The 24,929-nt window shown below is 39.1% G+C and overlaps 1 protein-coding gene across 1 annotated transcript in view; it reads right to left on the bottom strand.

The window, feature by feature from the left end:
* The window catches only part of Parn (poly(A)-specific ribonuclease), a 191,726-nt gene that overhangs the window by 5,523 nt on the left and 161,274 nt on the right, over positions 1-24,929 (bottom strand). Inside the window, exon 22 of the mRNA XM_023704414.1 lies at positions 4,169-4,359. Within this exon, the coding sequence (XP_023560182.1) occupies positions 4,169-4,359 (191 nt within the window). The remainder of the gene's footprint in view (positions 1-4,168; positions 4,360-24,929) is intronic.

Raw genomic sequence — 24,929 nt, 5'->3', positions numbered from 1 at the left:
ACCTGCAGACTTTCTCTTTCAGACTCAGGGTAGCTAGAATTACAGGCACATGCCACCATGTCAGGCTTGCTAAGGGCTTCCTTGTATGGAAGTTCAGACTGATTTGATTCTGATCTACAGCAGCTGTGAAACACCTCTCAAGAATCCCTGGCTTCCTTGGGGTTCTGGATGAGGTGCACCACTGCAGAGTGGCACAGACAGGAGCTCTCGAACCATAGCCCCAAACTCACCAGCTCTAGCTTCCAGCTGTTCAGAACTTAACTAGAGGCCTCAGTTTCCTCTCTGCAGCTGGGAACATCTTTGCCTCAGTGTGTGTTTTAGAGGCCACCCAAAGTAATAAAAGCACATTATATGTATGTAACATAAACCTAATTGTAGGCTATGATGGCACATGCCTATCATCTCCTCCCATCACCCAGGAGGCTGAGGCAGGAGAATTGACATGAGTTTGTGGTCAGCCTGGGCTACAGAGTGAGTTCAAGGCCTGCCTCAACTGCATAGAGAGACCCTGTCTCAAAAGTCTGTATCTATATCTGTATTTCTAATAAGTGGTTATTTCTGCTATTCAGGTCATTTTGTTATTTGTGAAAGGGCCTAGTATTTAACATTTAGTGGACCTTAGAAATTAAAATGCCGGGGCTGGTGAGATGGCTCAGTGGTCTAAAGCATCTACTTAGAACAAGCTTAGCAAAGCACAGGGACCGCGGTTCAATCCCCCAGCACCACATGCCAGCCAGCCCCGTCCGCTGATGGGCTGAGCTGGCCACACACACACACACACACACACACACACACAAATACAATTAAAAAAAAAAAGAAATTAAAATGCCTAAATCAACAACACTATGCTTTGTGGCATTTCTTGAGTAACAGTTGTGCCGGGGTTGCTGTAACACACCATCTTCCATCCATTTCCTTGCTTTTACTACTTCTTCTTTGGGAAACAGAAAATCCCATGTGGGCCCTGCCTGCCATGTCTCTCATGCCCTTGAGCCCAGTCTGCAAAAACCAACTGAGGGCTTGTCAAAATGCTCTCTGAGAACGAGTGCTCAGAGCCAAGGTCTCAGAATCCCTTCTAGCTGGACTGGCTGAGCCACATTCTAGCCCAGCTCCCATCACGTGACCCAGGCCTTCTTGGTTCTGGTCCACTTCAAGTACCTTGGAGGTTCAACACAGTCCCTTGACAGGGTTGGAACTCTGCACTCACTCTCATTGCAGGTTCCTTTCCCTTTCCATTTATTTATTTATTTATTTATTTATCTATTTATTTATCTATTTATTTATTTATTTATTTGAGACAGGTTCTCATTATATAGTACAGGCCAGCCTTGAGTTCATGCTGATCCTCCTGCCTCAGCTTCCTGAATACTGGGATTACAGGTATGTGCCACCACATTCAGCTACAGGTCCCCTTTCAAGAAACTAAGCAAGCAAAATCAAATGATTCCACAGGTTCAGTACTTGGTATTTTAACCTATATCCTACAGACACTAGTAGGATTAAATTCGGAAAACAAATAGAGAAACTTCTATCTTTTGTGGTCAGAAGGTATCATTTGGCAAATAGTGCCTCAGAATAAAGCTTGATTAATAAAGTTGTCATAATGTCTTTCTTCTCTCCCTTTTTCAGCAGTACAAAATGTACTTTTTTTTTTTTAGCTCGAATCTTATTGGCACTGACATCTTTACTGTCAATGAGAAGTAAAAAAAAAACCAAAAAACCACCTACTTTGTTACTGTAACTATGGGTTCAAAACCCTAAATAACTTATAGAAAGTTCTCATTTAAAATAATGAAAACTATGTAAGAAACCAATCTAGGGTTGGGGAGATAGCTCAGTGGTCAAGCGCCTGCCTGGAAAGCCTAGGGACCTGAGTTCAATCCCCAGTACCACATTCTGCATTGGCCTAGGAATCCGGGCATACTGTGCCAGCCACTGAAACCAAGGGTGGTGGTACAGGCCTGTAATCCCAGCCCTGGGGAGGCTGGGACAGGAGGAACACTATGGGTCTGAGATGTGTAGCGAGACACTGTACCAAATAAATAAAGAGTAAAAAAAGCCAAAGAAACTATTAATGCAGTCTATTATTAGGTATTTTAATTTCAATAAAGATTATAGTGTCACAGGGCCAGCCTGATAGCTCAGTGGACTAAAGCACCTGCTTAGGCAGAGCACAGCAGCCCAGGTATGATACCTGGCATGCTGTGCTGGCCCCACCCCTGGGGTGCACTGAGACAGTGATTGAGACAGGCGTGGTGGAGCGTGCCTATAATTCCAGCATTTGGGAGGCTGAAAAAAGGAGAATCACTATGAGTCTGATCTATGTAGTGAGACCCTGTAGACCTTGTCCTAAATACAGAAAATAAATAAATAAATAAATAAATAAATAAAGATCATGGTGCCACAGAAGGAGAAAACCTCAAAGCATGTGCCTGAGCAGAGACAGAACACTGTGCAGGATCCGGAGGAGCTGGAGCACAGTGCAGTGGTGGAGAGCTTGCCCGACACACACCAATTCCCAGCCCCACGAACAGGAGCCTGAGATACATGAAGGATTTGTACTCAGCATGCTCTCTGACAGGCAGCTCCTGGTTAATATTTAACATTTTTGAGCATGTGCAGCAGGACAGTGGCACCAGTGTGCCAACTGTGAAAGCCACAGAAGCTACAGATTCAAAGCTTCTCCTCAGTTTAATTTAAGGGAAGGAAGGGAGGCAAGTAAAGGGACATGTCCAGATTCAGGGGGAATGGCCAAAATATCCTGGGTCTGAGATGTGTAGCAAGACACTGATAAAGCATCTGCAATATTTTGGTTGCTTCCGTGAGTTCATTAATATCAATGAGATTCAGAAAATTCTCTGCAGTTAGATCAGGCCAAATGCCAAAAACAAATTATTAAAACAATGGGAATTCTCAGCCTGGGTATAAGTCAAGATCCACTGCCTACCTACTGCCTTCCCTTGATTTGTGAGCTATGCTAATTGGGTAACTGTCACCATGTGAGACAAAGGAGAATGATAACTGTGACTGGTACACAGATCAGCCTCTCCTACCTGGAGTGCTCTATGCTTCACCATGGGTGAAGTCACTGGCTTCCTTGTGGACAAATTTAACTGCTCTGTGACCCTGACCAAGGCACATAACCCTTTGGGCCTCCATTTGTTGTTGTTGTAAATAGCATTTTTTTTTTTTTTTTTTTTACGTAACTGGGGTTTGAACTCAGGCCCTTGCGCTTGCCAGGGAAGCACTTATTCCACTGAGCCATCTCCCAAGTCCCCGTTGTTGTAAATAGAAGTGATGAATACACCACAGATTTAAATTAAAAATTTTACCAAGCATTCAGGCTTGTCCTGGACTTACAACAAACACTCAGTAAGCAGTGGCTACAGTTATCATCATGGCAACAGCTGTCTGACCAAGCCATGGCCATATGTGCCTCAGAGCAGGGGGTGGCTTTTTGGACTCTGCCCAGCAAGGAGTGGCTTGGGTGGTGCAGGAGCTTCCCCTGGGTACACCTGGCTCTGGGGCCCGGCGGCATGCTTTGGGCTCTGCTGTTTCCTTGGGCGCTGCTTCCGACCAGCTGCACAGAGCTGATACTGCGCTGGGCACCTGTATCACTACGGCATGGAGGCTGATTCTTCACTTCAGCGCTGTTGTGAAAACCAAGTGAAACAACAAGAGAAAAGGCTCCTTCTCACAGTGTCTGGCGTGCACTAGGCTTGCAACATGTGCTAATTTCCTGTGTCCTTGGCTTCTTATATAATTCTGCTTAGGAGAGAAATTCAGGTTGCCTGCGGTGTTGCTGGGAACAGTGTAAACTCTGCTACTGAAAATAATGTGTAGGAGTAAGGCTTCTGTGCAAATTTAAATGCACATTTTAAAATTCTGAGGCAACTTTAAACACATCAAAATCTCTGATCCATGGAGGAGAGAGATTACCAAAAGGAACTAACCATCTTTAATGAGATCTCACAAGTTGAATGCTATCAGAACCAGGGATTTCTAGAGTTCCTCAAATCAAAATACAACAACTCTGAGAATATTTGACCAGGTAAAAGAGAACATAGGCTTTGGCACTGAATAAAGCGTATTGTTTCTCCCCACAATAAATTTCTAGAGCATTTAAGGAAAGTACAATCCCAGGACTTTGGTAAGATCCAATACAGACCTGCTGAGGTAAGCTCTTTCTTCATTCTTTTTAATTTCTTGGGTTTTTTCTTTCCCTCTGAAAGGGATTCTGCACTGGAATCCACCTGCTCAAGCTCGGAGTCAGAAACTGTTCCCAATACTCTGTCCTCTGAGCCAGCTTCTGGACTAGGGCTCAAATTTCTCTTTCTGACTGTGCTGGTGGCTATAAAGCTGAAATACAAAATGTGGAACAAGACAGAAGGTGTTAAGAGGACCAGAAAGACCAGCCTGTAAAAACATTTTAATGCTCTTAATTTTATTAACATTTCACCACCAATTAACAACAGAGGCAATTGCTGTCTGTAGAGAAAAAATTAAGGTCCTACTTAGGAAATGAGGTCTAAAAGTTGACCCATGCCAAGCAGGCTCCGAAGCAAGTTCTACATTAGGTTTGTGTAGAGACATACAAAAATCTGAGTTGGTCTTTGTATTAGGAGCAAAATTTTATAGAATTCCTAGTCTCAACTTTGAGAAAGTACTGTAACAGAAGACTAGAGCTACTATAAAGGAATGATAGTTTTGACTACATTAGAATGTAGGCTACTACTTTTCAGATAGCAGAGATATAGAAGAACTGTATATCACACTGTTTAACACCTGAATAGTGCTGGGCTCATGCCTGTAATCCCAGCCTTTAAGAGTTTGAGGCAGGAGGAGTACCACAAATCTGAGGCCAGCCTGGGTTACATAATGAGTTCAAAGTTAGCCTGAACTACTAGTGAAACCCTATCTCAAAAACAAAAACAAAAGCTTGAACAGTTATACTGGCTGGGCATTGTGGCACATGCCTATAAACCCAGTGCTCAGGAGGGAGGATCACTGTGAGTTTCAGGCCAGCCTGCGCTACACATCAAGACCAGCTTGAACTACACAGTGAGACCCTGTCTCAAAAAATAAAAAACTGGGGGTGGGGATATAGCTCAGTGGAATACACACCTGCCTGGCAAGTGCAAGGTCCCAAGTTCAATCCCTGGTGCAAAATAAACAAAAACAAAAACAAAAAAAGCAAACAAAAACCCAAACCCAAACCCAAATGGAAAAACCCTGAACAATTATAGAATATATCTGGCCTCTGTGCAATTCTTTTCCAAAACTGTGACATGAAATTCATAATTAAACCTGGCTTCATTTTTAAAGCTTTACAGGATTATGTATCCAGACTTTTTCCTTAAGAAAGTATGTTCCTTGAAATATAATTTGATAAAAGAAAAAACAAAAAACAAACAACAACAATAAAAACCACACGGGCCATGAGTCCTACCTCCTTTAAATGAATCTTACAGATTTTTTTTTTTTTTAAAATAAAGAGCATTAACAGAATCAAGGCACTCCATTTAAGGGAGACCATTCAAGCAAAGGTAAGGGTGCAAGGTGAGAGCAAAAAGAAAGAAAATTCACATGCTCTTCTTAGTTTCCTTTAGGAAGCAAATCGTTAGAAGTGTTCCACATGAAAACTCTGGCTACCCAGTTAGTCAGGCTCCTCCACACTGCTCTTCTGCCCACATTTCTGCACTTGACAATCGCACTTGGCAGTTCATCCATTTGAAGGAGAATAAACTATTCGCCTTGAGTTCTTACAGGTCACAGGAAGCTGAAAAGACTCAAGCTCTTGACTCGTTCTGGCTCACCTCTGTTAACAGAGCTTCTAAAAAACTCCCATTTCACTGAGGGGCCATGAAGAAAAGAGGGGCATCAGTGGCAATACTGCGGGAAGGAGACTGTTAAAATTTTGCGCTTAAAGCTTACTGCTTAAAAACTGATAAAACATTCAAAAATTTTTAAAAAGATTAAACTGTTTGGGTGATTTCAGAAAGTTGAGAAAGTATAAGAAATAATAAGAAACTATTATACTGCAAAACAAAAGACCTAAAACACCCCTTTAGATTGTAAATGTTGGGAGCTACTGGGATATAAATGTTTAATGAAAATTAAGAACCTATTGAAGGTAATCATTATGTCCTGCAAAGATGTACTAACATAAAAAAGTTTAGAAAACTCAAATTCATTAGAACTAAAAATATTTCATGATATACAAGTCTATAAATAGCCCCAGGAGGCCGGGGAGATGGCTCAGTAGAATAAGCGCTTCCCTGGCAAGCGTAAGGGCCCGAGTTCAATTCCCAGTTCCGCAAAAAAAAAAAAAAAAAAAAGCCCCAGGAAAATATAGAAATAAAGTGAATGATAAAGGTGGTGTCCTAAGTTACCAGGAGGGGGCAAATACAGGCTTTAAAAGATGCTGCTGGATCTATTCTTCACAGTATTATAAGAATCAGTGGTCAGTGGAGCGTACATCTAAACATGAAAAATGTAAGCACACAGGTGCTAGGAGAAAATTTATGTGAATTTTCCCAAAAATATGTATAAAAACACAACCTAGAAAGGGCCAGCCAAATAGCTCAGTGGATTAAAGCACCTGCAACCAGGTGCACAGGCTGGGAGTTTGATCCCCAGGCCTGCTGTGCCAGACCCGCTCCCAAGGTGCACTGAGACAGTGGTTGAGACTGGGTGAGGTGGCGCACACCTGTAATTCTCTTTGGGAGGCTGAACACAGGTGGGTCACTATGAGTCCGATTTATGTACTGAGACCCCTGTAGACCCTGTAGGTCCCTACTAAAAAATACACACACAAAAAAAAAGAGAGAAAGAGAGAGAGACTTAAAAACAACCTAGAGATAATAAAAGATTTAACAACACAAAATTCTTTTGCATGGTAGCAAAAAAGAGCAAAAGCAAATGACAAACCAGGAAAAAATAGTGGTGGCTTATATTACAGATAAAAGGCTGATGTATCTAACATAAATAACTCAAATTGAAGACACTAAAAATCCCACAGAAAATGATAAAGGTACAAACAACTCACTACACACACACACATGTTACACATGTAAAGATGTTCAATTTCACTTGTGATACAAAATAAAGTAACACTGATATATGGTTTTCTCACCTACTAGATTAGCAAAAGTATCTAAGTTCTTGCTGATAGATAACTGGAGAAATGGGTACTATCTTTTTTTTATTTTTATTTTTTTATTTTTATTTATTTATTTATTTTTTAATGGGTACTTTCATACATCGATAAGAAAACAAATGACAGTTTGCTCTTATAGAAGAGAATGAGATTAATACCTAACAGAGATATACCTGCACATGGTTTGCGCCTACAATTCTATTTTTAGGATTTTTTTTTTTTTTAATGTATTTAGTACAGGATCTATAGGGTCTCACTACACAGATTGGACTTGTAGTGATCCACCTGTTTTTCAGTCTCCCAAATGCTGGGATTACAGGCGTGTGCCACAATGCCCAGTCTCAATCACTGTTTCAGTGAGCCCTGGGGCTGGGGTAGCATGGCGGGCTGGGGATCAAACCCCCGGCCCCTTTGTCTGCCTAAGCAGGCACTTTAATCCACTGAGCCATCTGACTGACCGTCTAGGAATTTAAAAGATTCATCTCTAACAACCAATATAAAAATACAAATGTATAAGTTATTCATCTCAGCAAAATCTTTAAATGCAAAATATTGCAATATAACTAAATGTCCAGGCACAGGAACTTGGGTGGGCATGCCATAGTATACATACTCATACCATCAATGAAGTGTACATCAGTTAGAAAAAAAGAATGAAGAACATGAACTGAGAATGGGTATGGGCTGATTTCCAATAAAAATGATTTGAAAGATAATGTGCAAAAGAACAATTTATGAATCTGGTATCTCCAGTCTTGAGGGGCTACAAGAGAACTGGCGGGGGTGGTGGTGGTGGTGGTGGTGGTGGCGGCGGAGTCTGAATGCTTAGATTTGCTTCTGTAGCTGAATGAATGAAACTACTATGAAAAACATGCACTAGACTATTGAGCAAATCAGTTCTGTGGGTTGACATACAGGCTATGGAATGAGAGAGGAAAATGAGAAACTGGAAGGGATGATAGCAACGGGAGGCATGGGTTTGTGATTTCTGCATATGTGTTCATACCAACACATACACACATACCTATGGCCACATGTATGGGTATATATCTGCACATCTATCTCCCAGCTTGCTCACTGATAGAAGGGAAGACTCCTCAACAACAATGAGCATGTCTAGGGCTCAGATCGTAGTTTCTACCATTATTCCTCATTATTGGGAACCAGGGCTCCTTGAGACAGTGGCTAATTCCACAGCTAGGGATACAAGTTACGAGACAAACCTGACATGTAGTAACAAAAAATTTGCTCAAAACAGATGGAGAACACAAGTGACAAAGGACCTAGCTTGAAAGGGCTCCCACTGGTCAAATCTGGGCCAAATTTGAACACCACATAATTAAAAGGCAGTGCTCAATTCTAAAGCCCTGGGAAATAATAGGAATATATGTGTCTTTATCAATATAAATAAAAAAGAGAGAGAGGGAGGGGCAAAAGAGAAAGTGCCCGCCAATGGTTGTGTGACTTACATATGATTAATACATCATATGCCTAGTAAATACACTATCTGCCTAGTAAGACACGTTAGAAGCTGTCTTGAGGGCTCATTTAATAAAACATCTTTCTCCCATTGCTGAGCCTCATAGCCTTCGAGACAGTGGGCCTTGTTCACCCTTCATTACCTGACTGAACTGTTGCTCCCCCAGTGGCTCTATCCTGCACATCCCCAATACTCCCCCAGCACAGTCAGCACCTCCTAGGGCCCATCTCCAAATACCTGCAGACCTGGCTCACTACTACCTGCCCTACCTCACCTGAGCCACTGTGGGTCCTGCCACTTTGCCCTTTGATTTTTACAATAGGGTTCCAATTGCCACTCTTCCTGTTTCCTCCTCTGTCCAATCTCCTTTTCCTTTCAAACTGACTCCCTCCAACATTGCTAAGGTTCTTCTAAAGCAGAGAGTGCATCAAAATATTCCCAGCTCAGAAGTATCTAAGGCTCTCCATTATACACTAAATTTAAACTGCTTGGCACAGCTTCCGAGATCTCAGCGCAGTTGGAATCTGCTTTCTGAGCTTTCTCTTCCATGAGGCACCAACCTGGGCTTACCTAAATGCATTCTATTATATGTTCTCTCCCATATGTCCACAGCCCTATCATGGTTTATGAGCCCAAATGCATCCTATGTTTCCTGTTTCAGTGTTACTGCTCATGTGAACACCCTATTACCTTGCTCCTCCTGCTCAAACGTATCTTCCAAGAATATTCTCTAATCATTGTTCAATGTTTCTTCCTTTCCATGTTTCCTACAATACACTGCTGTCTCAAGGGAAGTTCATCCTTTTGATATATAACTAACAGTCTGGGATCACTGCAGATGTCCATCAACAGAAGAATGAGTAAACAAGGCAGGGTATATTTACACAGTGAACTACAATTCAGCAATTAAAAAAAATAAAGAATTAGGGACAAGTTTGATACATTCACCAATGCAGGTAGACCACAAAAATAAAAGTGGGTATTCCGTAATTTCATTTTTATGAAATTCTACAAATGGACAAACTAATTTATGCAGAAAAATTTCCAGAAGAATGATGAAGGTGGAAGGGTAGGGAGGTCTGAAGGAACTTTCTGGCATGTTAATGCTTTGTATCTTTACAAGAGTCTGCTTTTGACAAATTCATACCTCAACATAGGTGGAAGACCAGATATGGCTGAGTATGTACTTAGCACATGCCCAATAAATCAAGTCCTGAGTTTGATCCCTAGCACCACCACCAAAAAAGGAGGTAACTGATTGCTTTGCTTTGTGTATTAGCTGCAAATGTTGATTTCGTAGGCATTTGTTAGAATACAAAGTTCTCATCCTAGCCACAGATTTTTTGTGGTGTTTTGGTTAAGAAAGCCCATGCCTCTGTAATGTTCCTCTCCACAAACATCTGAGTGTCTCCTGTACAGTAGGAGCTCCACTAGTTGTGCCTAAGAAAGCCCATGCCTCTGTAATGTTCCTCTCCACAAACATCTGAGTGTCTCCTGTACAGTAGGAGCTCCACTAGTTGTGCCTTGGGGAAGAGTCTTTTTTTATATAACCTTTAAGTTTACAAAGAATTTACATAAGCACTTTTTCAATTATGTGTAACTTATTTCATAGTTTCTGCTCTCAAGTAATAATCCTTTGCTTCCTAGAAAGGTTGCTCGTTCTTGGACATCCTGCCTGAGAAAGCCAAGGTATATGTGCTGTTCATATTTTTCATTGTTTTATATGTATACAGTAAATATTAACAAAATTTGTTCAACTATCATCCTATAACAATAAAAGCTGTGACTATAAAATGTAACCAGATTTAGATCAAAAAGTTATACAATGAAAACCAGGTATATAAGTGATACTGCCTTTGCAGATGTGGATGTGATTATTTATACATTCTGAACATACCAGAGTGTGTGTGTGTGTGTGTGTGTGTGTGTGTGTGTGTACCTTACTGATGTTTTAACACATGCATATTGACAAGATATTCTTTTACAGACTGATTTTAAATGCCAGAAGTTAAGATGAGAGTTAGGCAAAACAACCTCCCATAATGAGTTCATTTTGCATGCAGAATTTTAATGCAACTTTATAATGAATATGAAGTACATATTTAAATCCACTGTAAGAAGTGGTGACTAATTATAAAATAAAACGTTACAGACACAACTTAGTATGTCAAACTAAATATTAAAAGCCCTGACTTGTATTTTTTGCTGAAAGTTAAATTACTATCAACTACCAATCAAATTTTGTAGGGGTGATTATTTCTACTCACTGCTTCCTTTTAGTGGAAAAAAAGTTTGACTATAGACAGGTCTTATTTACAGCTCCTACAAGTCTCCTTGGCTCTAAAACACCAAAGATACTTGGCCAGCACATAAAATTGTGGTATTACTTAACATGCACTGATATTCATTCATTTTACATATACAGTTTGGTTAACTTTGGAAATGATATATAACTAAGTAACCACTACAACAATCAAAATCTCTCTACAAAGACTCATGGAACTGCTCTGTACTAACCCATATCCCAACAACCATTAACCTGCTTGCTGTTCTGAAAACTTTGCCTTCATAGAAGTTCATGTGGCTAGAGAAATATATATTTTTGTGTTTGATGCTCTTTAGCTTACCACTTTCAAAGTAAAGTCACACTGCTGGAAGCATCAGTATTTCATCTCTTTTATTACTGAGTGATATTAACCCATAACATGGCTATATCATAGGTTATTTATTCATTTACCAGTTGATGGATGAATATTTGGGCTTTTTGCAATTTTTCACTATAAGTGATATTGCTATGAATATTTGTGTAAAATCATTTCGGTGCCTGTAAGTTTTTATTTGTCCTAATTACCTTTTTAAAAAGTTATTTTCTAGTTATTGATGTATGACATTTTGGGTACAACCACTTTACTGGACATGCCTTCTGCACACACTTTCCCTTGGGCAGTGATGGATGGTGAGCCTTCTAGGGACTGAGTGTCCACATTGCAACCCAGAACTCACTTAAACACTGAAAAGTGCCAACACTGCAATTAAACCTGAATACTGAGGTTTGTAGTTAGGAAAAACAACATGGTGACTCGGCGTGTATGCTAACAGAGAGGCTTTGGATGCCCCTTGGCAGGTGAGACACAAGCTGGCCATTTTAAATATGGTTGTCCCTGGCTGCTGGGGATGGGCCTGGGACCCTGAGGGCACCAAAAGTCCTCGTGGCTTACACAGAATGACAGCATTTGCACATGACTTAACACACCCTCCACAGACTTTACAATTACTTTTAGATTATTTATAATACTTTATAGTGTAAGTGCTAAATAGCAGCTACATCTTACTGGTTAGAGGATAATGAGAAGAATATACATGTTCAGTACAGATGTAGCTTAAAAAAATACTTCTGTATGGAGGCTGGTTGACTCCACAGATGTGGAAACCACTGATAAGGATGGCCAGCCAGAGTTATCTACTAAAGAGTATTTTCTTGTGATTATGTCTAATTTATTAATTTTTCTATACAGCTGTTTTTGTTGCCATACCTAAGAGATCTTTGGCTATCCCAAGATACGAAAACTTTATCATTTCTCCAAAAGTGTTACAATTTTATTTTTTTAACAATCTTTTATTCATTTGGTACAGGGTCTTGCTGAGCAGCTCAGACTCATAGGGATCTTCCTGTCTTAGCCTCCCCAGCACTGGGCTTACAGGTGTGCCACCACGCCTGATTTCAGTGGCTGACATGGTGCATCCAGGGTTCTGGGGTGGGCAAAGACAGCATGCTGTACCAGAGATCGAACTCGAGTTCTTGTGCTTATCAGGAAGGAGCTTGGATTGCCCAGTTATCTCCCCAGCACTGCAATTTTAATTCTTACGTTGAGGTTTACAAGTCATTTTGTTTCTTTCATATATAGTATAATGTAAGAACAGAATTTTTTTTTGCATAGAATTATCCAGTTATTTTAGCACTGTTGATAAAACTATCCTTTGTCCTTTTTACCAAGATGACACTGAAAGTAAAGAAGGAAGCCCCTGCCCCTCCTAAAGCTGAAGCCAAAGCAAAAGCTTTGAAGGCCAAGAAGTCCATGCTGAAAGGCATCCATGGCAATAAAACGAAGATAGGAATGTTACCCACCTTCTGCCGTCCCAAGACAGTGACTCCAGAGGCAGCCCAAATACCTTCAGAAGAGTGCTCCCAGGAGAAACTGGATTTAGGAGCCAATCCCTCAGATACTGTCAAAAGCTATGACTTTGATTTCTAACACAGCATTTGAGTTTGAAAAGCAAAATCAGGGGCTGGGGAGATAGCTCAGTAGAATAAGCACTTGCCTGGCAAGCGCAAGGTCCTGAGTTCAATCCCCAGTTCCACCAAAAAGAAAAGCAAAATTAACATTAAGTAAGATAAGCGGTAAGATAGTCACAGTAATAAAGGGCATTTCTTGTGGAACATGGGTATAAATTTCTGTACATATGTATGAATGAGAGTGAGAATGAGACAGAGAAAGAATATGGATGTGTTGTGTGTGCTCAGTCCTCAGCATAGAGTGTAGTTGTAAACGAGAAATTGGCTGAATTGCTTCAGGGTTATAAAGAGTCAATGAGGGGCTGTGGAGATGGCTCAGTAGATAAGCACTTCCCTGGCAAGCGCAAGGGTCTGAGTTCAATCCCTGGTTCCGCAAAAAAAAAAAAGACAATGACATACAATTAGAAACTCTTTCTAAGAGCCTGGTTTGAATATTTAAACAATTCCCTGCTGTTAATTTACTTTAATTCAATATAGGAGAGATTAGTGATAAAACAGAAGACTTTAATACTAATTCCTAAATTAAGAACATAAACCCAAAATATAATTACTTGGATCTGAAGTCAGATCATCTGACATTTTTAAAGGTGTGAAGGAAATTTAGTTTTGCATTAAAACTTACTTTTTATTCCAATGAAAGGATTTACCTAAGCAAAGGTACAAGGGGAAACACAAAACAACAAATACACATACATACACATTCAATACCAAAAGCCAAACATTAAAAAAACAAAAACCCCTACTTTTTAAACAAGTTTAGGATTTTTTTTTTTTTTTTTTTTTTGAGGAGAAGGGTTTTTAGAGGCTGATTTTCTAATTGTAGCTTTGTGGGAGTTTACTCTGTTATTATTTAGAATTAATTAACTATATTATTATTATTAATCTGCAGTACTGGGGATTTAACCCAGGATCTTTGTAGTAAGTTAATCCCTAGCACCTTTTAATTTTGAGACAGGGTTTCGCTAAATTGTTCAAGCTGTGCCCAAACTTTTCATCTTCCTGCCTCAGTCTCTAGAGTAACTGGGATTCAAAGAATGTATTTTTGTCCAGCATTGTAAACACGACCAATTCAACACACTCATTGATCTGCAGAGAGACGATCACACCTGCCAAGGCAAAGAGAACAGAAGCCACATCACTGGAGGATCAGTGTCGTCTTACCTTACAGGTACTCTTTGGAAAGGAAAAGTAGGTAAGTATGCTAAAACTATGCATGGAGGAGGAAGCAGAAATCTAAGTATTCTATGAAAGGTGATTCATCTGACAGAGCCCTGCAAAGTCTCTGCAAATAACAGGTTCCAGATTCTTGAAAGGAGCAACTTATAAGGGCTGGGCTATGTCCACTCACAGAGGCTGTACTAGGGAAGCCACCCCATCCCTGGGGAGCATCAAGGCCAGATCAGCAGGAGTGGAACAGGAGAAATCTCTGGAGAAAACACATCTTTCCTAGAGGGCAAAGACTGAGAAGGGCTAGGCAGAGCAGTGCAGAGTGGGAGTGACCAATATGAACTGACTCATGGAGATAAGCAGTCAGCTAGTTTCTACTGTGAAGTGAGGCCTCTCGCTTTCCCCAACCTACAATTAGAAAACCAACCTCTAACAATCTGAGGTACAGGATCTCAGGATAAATCCTGAGGGCATTTCACTGACCTTCTCAGACCAAAAAGCTACAACTCTTGTTGCATAGGTCCTGCTTTACCTTGGTCTTAACCATCCAGTAGAAAAGTATGAAGATGAAATATAGGAAGTAAAGCTATGTTGTTATATTGAGCTGTGGGGGACTCAGGTCAATAATTTCTGACATTGCCAGTTAAACAGAAGACCCAATGCTATTATGGGCTACTGGACTCTTTTAGAATATTTTGCTGAGTTTACACACCTATAATATTCAACAACGGAACTTAAAAAATTGGGGTATAACTATGAATGTCCATTTTGTATCTGTGTATTCAAAGTGGTTGTGATAGATATATAGTTGCATTCTCTTAATGAATAGAATGATTTTTTCTAATGGTGTTTGTAAGTTGGATCACAAGTCTGCATCTTGTACAGCAATTAACCACTAAGAAGAATATATGCAGTGTATTATTTGTTGAAACTGTACTTTTGATTTGATTTGAAACTGTCTCATTGCTATATGTTTATCAATAAAACTGTGAAAAGAAAAAAGAAAAATTGGGTAATGGGGTTCACACAGGTTTATTATTTACTCTGTATGTTTGAAGTCTTTCATAATAAAACCTCTAAAAGCAAATAAAAATGATAATAATAATAATAATAATAATAATAAAAAGAAAACCAACCTCTAAAAACCCTGAGCACTTGTAGCAGATTATATTTTAATATTGTACTGGAGTAAGAGAAAGATGTTAGCTCTTACTATTTCTTTCTACTCAACACTGTACTAGAGATGCCACTCAGCAAGAGAAATAAACACAATTGTCTTATTTGCAGGTACAACTAACAAACAAAAAAAATCGATCTATAGGAAGTTATACAAAGATACATGGTTAAATACAAAACTCACCTGTATTTTTTATGTCATCAATGAATGACTGAAAATTGAACTTTACAAAAAGCTTCACACCAAACAACAAAATACTATGGCCAACTAATAAAGAACAGGCAAACAGAGTGATGAAAGAAATCAAAGCCTAAACATATGAAAAGATGTATGCTCATGGGTTGGAAGGTTCAATTACAACATTAATTATCCTCAAAATTATATACAGATTTAACACACTCCAAACCATAGCAAGCTTTTTGTAGAAATTGACAAAAAGAGTCTGAAAATTTTTCTTGGAAAAGTAAAGGATTTAGACTAAATTCTTTTTGAATAGGAGAATAAAGTTGAAGGGACAATATGTGATTTCAAGGTTTACTATAAAGCTACAGTAAGTGAGACAGAACAGCACTGGTGAAAGGCCAGACCAATCAGTGACACAACAGAGTGCAGAGCTCTGCGTGTGTGTGTGTGTGTGTGCACATGCGTGCGTGTGTGTGCATGTGTGTTCCAAATGAGTTTTTTTTCTTTTTTTTTTTTTTTGATAAGTGAAGGAAATTCAATATAGAAAGGATAGTCTTTTCTTTTCTTTTTTTTTTAGATTGGTGCCAGCATAATTGAATGTCTTAGATACAAAAAAGAACTTGTACCCTTGCCTCACCATATGTAAAAACTAACTTGAAATAGATCACATACCTAAGCATAAAACATAAAAATACAAAAAAAAGAAAAAAATTTCACTAAAGCTTAGGCAAAGATTTCTCATATAGCCATAAAAAAAAGAAAAATCATCAGAGAAAAACCATACGACTTGAAAATCAGCTTCTTACCTCATCGCTCTGCATCATTCTGTACACCCAAAACTTCCCACCATCTTTAGTTCACTCATTTCTAACACTGGATGGCCAGGAGCAGTAAATTATTTGAGGAAAACTTCCAATATAAGAGTTAACAACTCAAACAGACCAATATTTAGACAGCATAAAGAATCTCTTAAAAACTTTAAAAACTCCAGCTCCTGAGATTCCATCTCACCCCAGAAAGAATGGTTAACATCAAGAAGTCAACCCATTAACAAATGCTGGAGAGGCTGAGGGAAAAGAGGAACCCTTCTCCACTGTCGGTGGGAGTGTAGGCTGGTACAACCACTATGGAGATCAGTGTGGAGATTCCTCAAAAAACTACAATTAGAGGTCCCATTCAATCCCACTGTTGCCCTCCTGGACATTTTCCCAGGAGAACTGAAAACATCATAGCACAGTGTTACATGTGTACCCATGTTTATGTCAGTGTAATCTGTCACAGCTAAATTTTGGAAACAACCCAAATCTCCATCAACTGAGGAATGGATAAAAAAAGATGTGGAATTTTTATATAATAGAGTATTACTCAGCTATAAAAAAGATAAACGCAAGACTTTTATAGGTAAATGGATGCAACACATAAATGGAGACCATACTCATAAGTGAAATAAATCAGATCCCATGTGTAAACATCCTTGTCTCCTTACTATAAGAACCTGAAAGAGTAAATAAAGCCTGAAAGGTGTAACAGATACTATGAAAGGGAAAAAAAAAACTGTTTAAAGCAAAGGAACAACTGGGCTGAGAGAAAAGAGAACACACACACCCACACACACCCACACCCACACCCACACAGACAGAGGCTAGCTTGGGTAATTGTACTGCTGATTTCTACTGACCTATTATAAGGAACAGTTAATGCCTGAATTCTTTTTTCTTTTGTTTTAAAATATTTTTTGACCAATTTTGCATCCTCATTTCTGGTAATTTGAACACAATAATGTGCAACATAACAACCACTGTTAAATTCCTATCATTTTGTTTAGTGAAATTGTGTATCTCTTTTTGGTATGTATCATTTTTAATGTGTTTTTTAAAACTATTTTTATTATCTTAAAAAACAGTCAAACTCTGTTTTGTATGAAGTCATAGAAATGTCTAACAATAAATAAGAAAAATGGATTTTTTTGGTGTGATCTTTAAACATTTTTATCAAAATATTACAAGCTCTCTGATCATAGGTAAAAAATAAATGCCCCCAGGGCTGGGGAGATAGCTCAGTTGAAAAAGTGGTTGCCTGGCAAGCACAAGGCCCTGAGTTCAATCCCCAGTTCTGCAAAAAGAGAGAGAGAGGGAGAGGGAGAGAAAGGGGGGAAAGGGGGGGGCAGGGAGGGAGGGAGGGAGAGAGAGAGAGAGAGAGAGGTGTCAACTAATGGCTAGGGAGATGGCTCAGTAGAATAAGCACTTCCCTGGCAAGTGCAAGGGCCTGAGTTCAATCCCCAGTTCCAGGAAAAAAAAAAAAAAAAGCCCCCAAAATAAAAACATGACTTACTTAGTATACTATAACTTAAAATACTAGAAACTATTGCGAATTAGTGTTTTCTTTGTAAATACTATGTCCCTAAAATAAGATGAATGATTATCCACTAATAAGCAAGTGAGAGGAGTCAAATGTCTTATTCGGAATAAGCAGTTTATGTAGATATAGTTTACTTCTCCATTGAGGAAGGAAAACAAAAAATCATCCTTCGGTATCCATGGAAGACTGGTTCTAGAACTCCCAAGAATATAAAAATCTGAACATGTGAGTTACTTCTATAAAACACTATAGCATATGCACAGAACTGACATATGCTCTGAATACGAATCATCTCTAGATTACTTATAATACCTCATATGATATAGATGCTGTATGTAGTTGTTAAACTATGTTGTTAAGGAAATAATAACATGAAAAAAATCTTGTTCATGTTCAGTACAAACTCAATCCCCCCCATTTACGATCTGCAGTTGGTTGAATCTGCAGATGAGAGTTTTCACTGTAGTGACCTCCTTTCAAAAAGCAGAGTTTGGAAAGAGAGAACATGGTAGTGCTAAAGTGGAGAACTCTGACACTGCATCAGTGCAGGTAGTAAAGATCAGCATCAACAGCAAGAGTCATGTTGCCAGCATGTGCTATGGACATGAGGTCATGAGAACAGCACTTCAGCTCTGCGGTCTTCCATTCCAAATCCAAACCCCAGCCTGACCACTAGAAACTGTAAGACAAACTCAAGTGGAAAACAACCTATAGCATTGCCGGCCTGTATTCAAAACTGTGAAGGTCATCAAACACAAAGAAAATGTGAGAAACTGTCATAGCCCAGAGGACCCTGCTGAGGCAGGATGAATAAACACAGTGTGGTAACCTAGATACAATATTGACCCAAGACAGGGAAGGCACATTAGGTTAAAAACTAAGGAAATATGAATAACAGAAATTTTTGTTACAACCAAATTTATTCATAATAGTCTGAACAGTGTTTGCCTTCTTGTCCTGTAAGTTATAATTTGAAGCAACTGACTTCTTATACCTTGGTACAAGCTTCACTGTTAGGACTATGATGCACACACCACTACATCAAGAAGAGGCATACAACATATTGGTGACCAACCATGTCACTTCAAGATCTGCTGGTGACTGATCCTACACATTGTTAGTTCATACACGGACAGTAAAACACATTGTTGTGCTGTCTCCTTGTCTACCAGTGATAAGCCTACGAAGTATGCTAAAAAATGAAAAATTTAAGTGTAGTGGTGTGCACCTATGATTCCAGCTACTTAGGAGCCAGAGGTAGGAGAATCACAAGTTTGAGGCTAGCCTAGACAACTTAGTGAGACCTTGTCACAAAATAAAGAAATAAAAAATGGGTGGGATGCGGTACAGTGGTATAGCATCCTTGGGTTTGATTCCAAGTACCAAAAGAAAGAAAGAAAGAAAGAAAGAAAGAAAGAAAGAAAGAAAGAAAGAAAGAAAGAAAGAAAGAATGAATCAGTCAATCAAAAAAAGGAACTACTTCCACCACAGCAACCATCAAAGAAGAGTAGCCATGGCCCTCCGCTATCCCATGGCCTGGGCCTCAGCAAGGGCCACAAGGTGACTAAGAATGTGAGCAAACCAAGGCACAGCTGCTGTGGTGGATGTTTCACCAAACACAACAAGTTCATGCAGGACATGATCTGGGAGGTGTGCGGCTTTGCTCCCTACGAGTGGTGCGCCATGGAGCTGCTCAAGGTATCCAAGGACAAGCGCACCCTCAAGTTCATCAAGAAAAGGGTGAGGATGCACATTCACAACAAGAGGCATGAGGAGCTGAGCAAATGGATAAATAAAGAAATAAAGCTTTTATATTTTACTAAGATTAAAAAAAAAGAAGTTTCTTGAAGAAAGTGAACATCAAAATGTTCCTACATGAGCAAATACATTTGAAATAAGATTTCATATTATTCAATGCTTTTAAGAGATCACTGTGCTGTGTACAACACATAAAAATGCATCTGAGAGCATAAAGTTTTAAAAGGGAGAAATGTAAGTAGATTACTATAAAATTCTTGTACTATCTATGAAATGGTAAGACTAAAATAAGGTAAAGGTACATATTATTTGTCTTAAATCAACCCCAAAGTCTACCACGCATTTTTGTATAAATTGGCATGTTGATTCTAAAATTTATAGGAAATGCATAGGATCGAGGGCAGCCAAAACACTCTTAGGGAGAAAACAAAACAGAACAAAATTAGAAGGCAAGCGGTGAGGCAGGGAAGCCAATCTGAATGGGTGGTATAGAGCTTACCTATCACCTTTGCAAGTCAAATCAAGAAGGGGCAGTAGGCACATTATTTGGAAAAAATAAGGTGGGTTTGAGAGGTGTTTTATTTTTTTTAATTTTTTTTTATTCATTTATTTATGTGTGGTACTGGGGATTGAACTCAGGAACTTGCACTTAGCCAGGCAGACACTTAAGCCACAGAGCTATCTATCCAGCCTTAAAGTGGGTTTCAGAAAGAAAAGAACAAAAGTGATTGTTTCTGTGAGACAAGACAGGAACTGTAAGACTGTTACTTTTTATTATAAAATTCTAAAATATCATTTGGCTTTTAAAAACAATGTTCATGTAGTTCATTTAAAATATTTTAGAAGAAAATAATGCCAAGGAGTTCATAAATTTTCTCTCTCTCTCCTTATATATATCAATATATATATATATGTATATGGGACTGAACTGAACTCAGGACCCTGCACTTGCCAAGCTTTCCCTGGTCCCCATAAACTTTCTTAATACACGAAAAACCTCTACACCAACAGGACATCAGCATTTGTCTTTAAGTCTATTACAAATTTGCTTTGTGACCCTGAGTAAGACACTGCTTTCAGTTCTTTTTTGTAATGTAGCAGGGAATGGGCAAGGTTGCCTCCACTGTTCCTCACCTCTACAAGAACATGGCTTTATCAGGTTACACTCTGGCTCACAGGATAAAAACATACGCAAAAAAGCATATCCCCATTTCTTTGAAAATGTCCTACAATCTAGTCCCCAAACTTCCATTCATTTAGATTATTGTGGTATTAGCATATCCTACAATTATTAACACTTAACAAATAGAAATGATACAAGAAAAAACTCAAAGCCAGTTCCCTAAAAGAAAGCAAAATTTATAGCATTGTTATCTTAAGCCTGTGTATGCTGAATATATTCTCTTTGGATACTGCCATTTTTTGTTCCTTCTGTTTTTCCTATAAACACGGTAACTCCAACTTGAAAAGGAAAGGAAACATAATACCAACTGGGAAGGGACAAATTTAGATGGGAACTACTACTTTACAAATGATGACAAAGGGGGCTGGGGAGATAGCTCAGTAGTCTAAGTGCTTGTGTGGTAAGTGCAGGGACCCAGGTTTGATCCCTGGTACTACATGCCATGCTGGCCTCAGACCCCTAGGCATTCTGTGCTGGCCACTGAACCCGGGTGTGGTAATGCACGCCTGTGACCCCAGCACCGGGAAGGCTAGGACAGGAGGATCACTGTGTAGTGAGACCCTGTATCAAATAAATAAATAAATAAATAAATAAATAAATAAATAAATACCCAAATGATTACAAAGTAAGGTGGTAGGCTGTGGAAGGATCCAACCATTCCTCTCTGCATGTATGTTCACTCATCTGATGCTTCCTTCACTATATGCTAATGGTTGGAGCTAATAAGAGAGAAAGCAGAGATGAAAGAAGAGGATAAAAGGAATATTGTCAGCCACACAGAGAACTCTAAATTCCAATGGTTTCATTTTATGTCATTCACCAGTCATTCTAAATGGACATGCCTGTTTGGAATTATAGGCAAACTCTAAATGAGATAGCACAATTGGTAAGATCAATCTCAAGACTCAACACAGTAGGATGGTGGCTTTCTCAGAAGACCAAGAGAACCAGAAGCCACCTGTCATTTACTTCCCTTGAAACAAGAGCCACCAACCAGAGGATACTATGCCATCAAGAAATCCCATGCTTTTTACATCTTGCATTTGTTTGTGAAGACTTTTGTGGGTTGAAATTCATTAACTATAGTAGACAAGAAACCAATCCCTTCTAACAATTTAGAAACACTAATTTAAGATGATGAACTAACACACCACCTGGTCATTCCCAAGAACTTCCTAAGTCTCTGTATCAAGTAGATGACATGAGATAGTAATGGTAAGACACTGCTTGTCTGAGTACTGATTTCTGAAGTTTCACATGGGATTGACTTATTTTTAAATTATTTTCCCCTAAAAAACATAACCAGGCATGCATGAATGGTCTTCAGACCTGAGATGTCCCAAGGCATACAGAGAACATCTACTCCCACTTTCAATAACTCTTTCAGTCTAAGAAATAGGTAAGGCAATAAGATGTTAGTGTAATTATAAAAAGAATGTCATTCCTTAATCATCTTTAGAAAAGCAACTGAAAGCATTCTTTATATAGCTGCAGTGTTAAGAAAGAAAGAAAGAAAGAAAGAAAGAAAGAAAGAAAGAAAGAAAGAGAAAAGGCAGGGAAGAGGGGTTCCAAATATTACAGGTTCTTAGGTTCATTAATCATTTTCCTAAGTGACTTATGCATCATGTATCAAGAGGTAGAAAGTTAATTGTGAAGAAATAATAATCCCCACCTTACATCTTTTTGAGTCCTACACAAGTCCCCAAGGCTAAGAATTACCAGTCTCTAGGTGGCACAAAAAGCATCTAGTAAGTTATTTCCAGTGGTCAAGAAGGATAACAATTTGGTATCAGAAAGGAGCACCATTTTAGAAAGTGCATAAATGGGATTTGGGAGGCAAGCAATGAGGATTTAAATCTGTTTTGCCCATTACAGGTTGTGTGACTGAGCAAACTTCTCAATTAGAAAACAGATTCTGAGGATTAAATAAGAATAAAACAAAACCAAAGAGCACATGTTGTGGTGCCCAGCAAATGGCACAATCTTAATGCCAGTGCCTTCACTGTTCTCTCCCTGTTCTACAGTGAGAAAGATGTCCAATCCACATTTGTTGAGATACTGATCTGAGCCTTCAGAGACAGTGGTACAAATCTTTGAAAAGCATCAGGAAAGGAGGAGGGAACAGGAAGGAAGAACAGCTTGTACTGGATGGTCCTGAGGGCTGAGCAGTGAGGAGGAACACATGGGTTCAATGCAGGTGATGCGTGAATGCTGCCCAGAACCTGCCATCACCAAGAGCCACCCAAGTGGGCCTACTCTGTTGAGAACATCGTGCACGAGGTTTCCGGAATCACAGTGTCACTGCTCCCTAACATTTTATTCAGAAACGTCAAGCATATAGGAAAGTTTAAAGAAGTATATACCAAACATCCATTCACTGACTACAGATTTTAGTCCTTTTGTATTTGGGAACATAAATGCACATGGGAACACAAATGGGAGGATCTACAATATTCCCATCTGGCAAGCATTCGTCTTCTGCACTGCTAGCAACACAGCTGAAGGAAATGAAAACTGTTTCAGGGATGCTTGGGTGAACAAAAGGAGGCGCCTCAAAAAGGCAGACAACACTTAAACATGGAACCACTCTCAGGATGATGGCAAATGTGGTGCTGGCCACAGCAGCATTCTTTATCCTTGCACTGGGCTTCCTCCAAATGAACACAAACATACTGTAGTTCTTGCTGGCTCAAAATGTGCCAGCAGAATTTTAAATAAGCGTAAGTGTAAAAAAGAACTGCCAGAAAAAATGTTAAGGATTTCTACATCTGGCAATTAAAATACAGTATTTACACATTTCATACTTTATTTACATTAACACTATTACAAACAATATAGAAATAAGCCTAAATGCACATAATATGGGCAACTCAAATAGAAATTTGCTTTGCAATTAGTTGCTAAACATGGAAAAATAGCACTTAAATACCCTATCCTCTAAATGAGCAGGGGGCAGTTTTTGCCCATTCCTAGCACCATTATACTAGTACAAAAACCATTAAGAGATTACATGAACACAGCTACCGAGTAGGTAACACACTGTTAGAAACTCAGATGACATGACTTTCAATTAGGACTAATCAAAGAAACAGCATAAAGATATGGAAAGAAAATATTAATTTTCAAATATATTACAGCTATTATGAAACACAAAAGCAATCCAACACATCAAAAGTCATGTAAGTGTAAGAAGAAGTTAAACTTAGCTTCATGTTATTTAACATAAAATCCCGAGATGACACACTGCTTTAAAGTGTGAGGTGAGAAGAAGCTTTCAGTGCCAAATTTCTGCATACTAGAGCTTTTAAATGAAGATGCTGACTTTTATTGAAGACAGTGAAAAATCTGTCCATTTTCAAATTTAAAGAAAGGAAATCATTGCTAGAATCTTCTAGGTTTTAATTAAGTAACTACAAACATTAAAAAAAAACAGCTAAAGAAATCTTGAGACTGAACTCTAAAAATATACAAGGCTGATACGTAGCTCAGTAGCAGACTATTTCCCAAGCATGTACAAAGACCTAGGTTTGATTCCCAGCAATGTAAAAATAAATAAATCCTAAAGATACAAATGTGGATACTTTTTAATAAATACAATTGCTGTGCTTTCACAGCTGTACCTTGTTAATACCTGTAAAGTTGACACTTTATTATCTAGCTGGATTCCAGCAAATTTTCATTATATATCAACCCATCCAAGTGCACATGTGCCATAGCCCATATCACAGGTGAGAAGAGAAAGGCTAGAATCTGATGCAAAAGCATTTTAAGGGCTGCAGATGCAATGCAGTGGTGGGGGTACTTTCCTAGCACACCTAAGGCCCTGGCTTCCATTCCCAGCATCGGGGTGAGGGAAGGAACAGAACAGATGAAGCACAACATAGATAAGCTAAGTAGAAGTGAATTCAACCAAATCTTCATGATTTCTTATACACATCCTTACTCTAGGTCTCTTAACATCATTCCATTTCTAACCATTATAAAAAAGCTTCAGGGGCTGGTGAGATGGCTTAGTGGTCTAAAGCACCTACTTAGAACAAGCTAAGCCAAACAAAGCACAGGGACGGAGGTTCAATCCCCCAGCACCACATGCCAGCCAGCCCCGCCCCCTGGTGGGCTGAGATGGCCACACACACAGAAAATAAACAAACAAATAAAAATAAAAAAATT

Source organism: Octodon degus, unplaced genomic scaffold, assembly GCF_000260255.1.
Source record: "Octodon degus isolate 3935 unplaced genomic scaffold, OctDeg1.0 scaffold00195, whole genome shotgun sequence".
Lineage (NCBI taxonomy): Eukaryota > Metazoa > Chordata > Mammalia > Rodentia > Octodontidae > Octodon > Octodon degus.
Note: the sequence above shows the minus strand (reverse complement) of the source record. Positions and strands in the feature narration are given on the sequence as shown.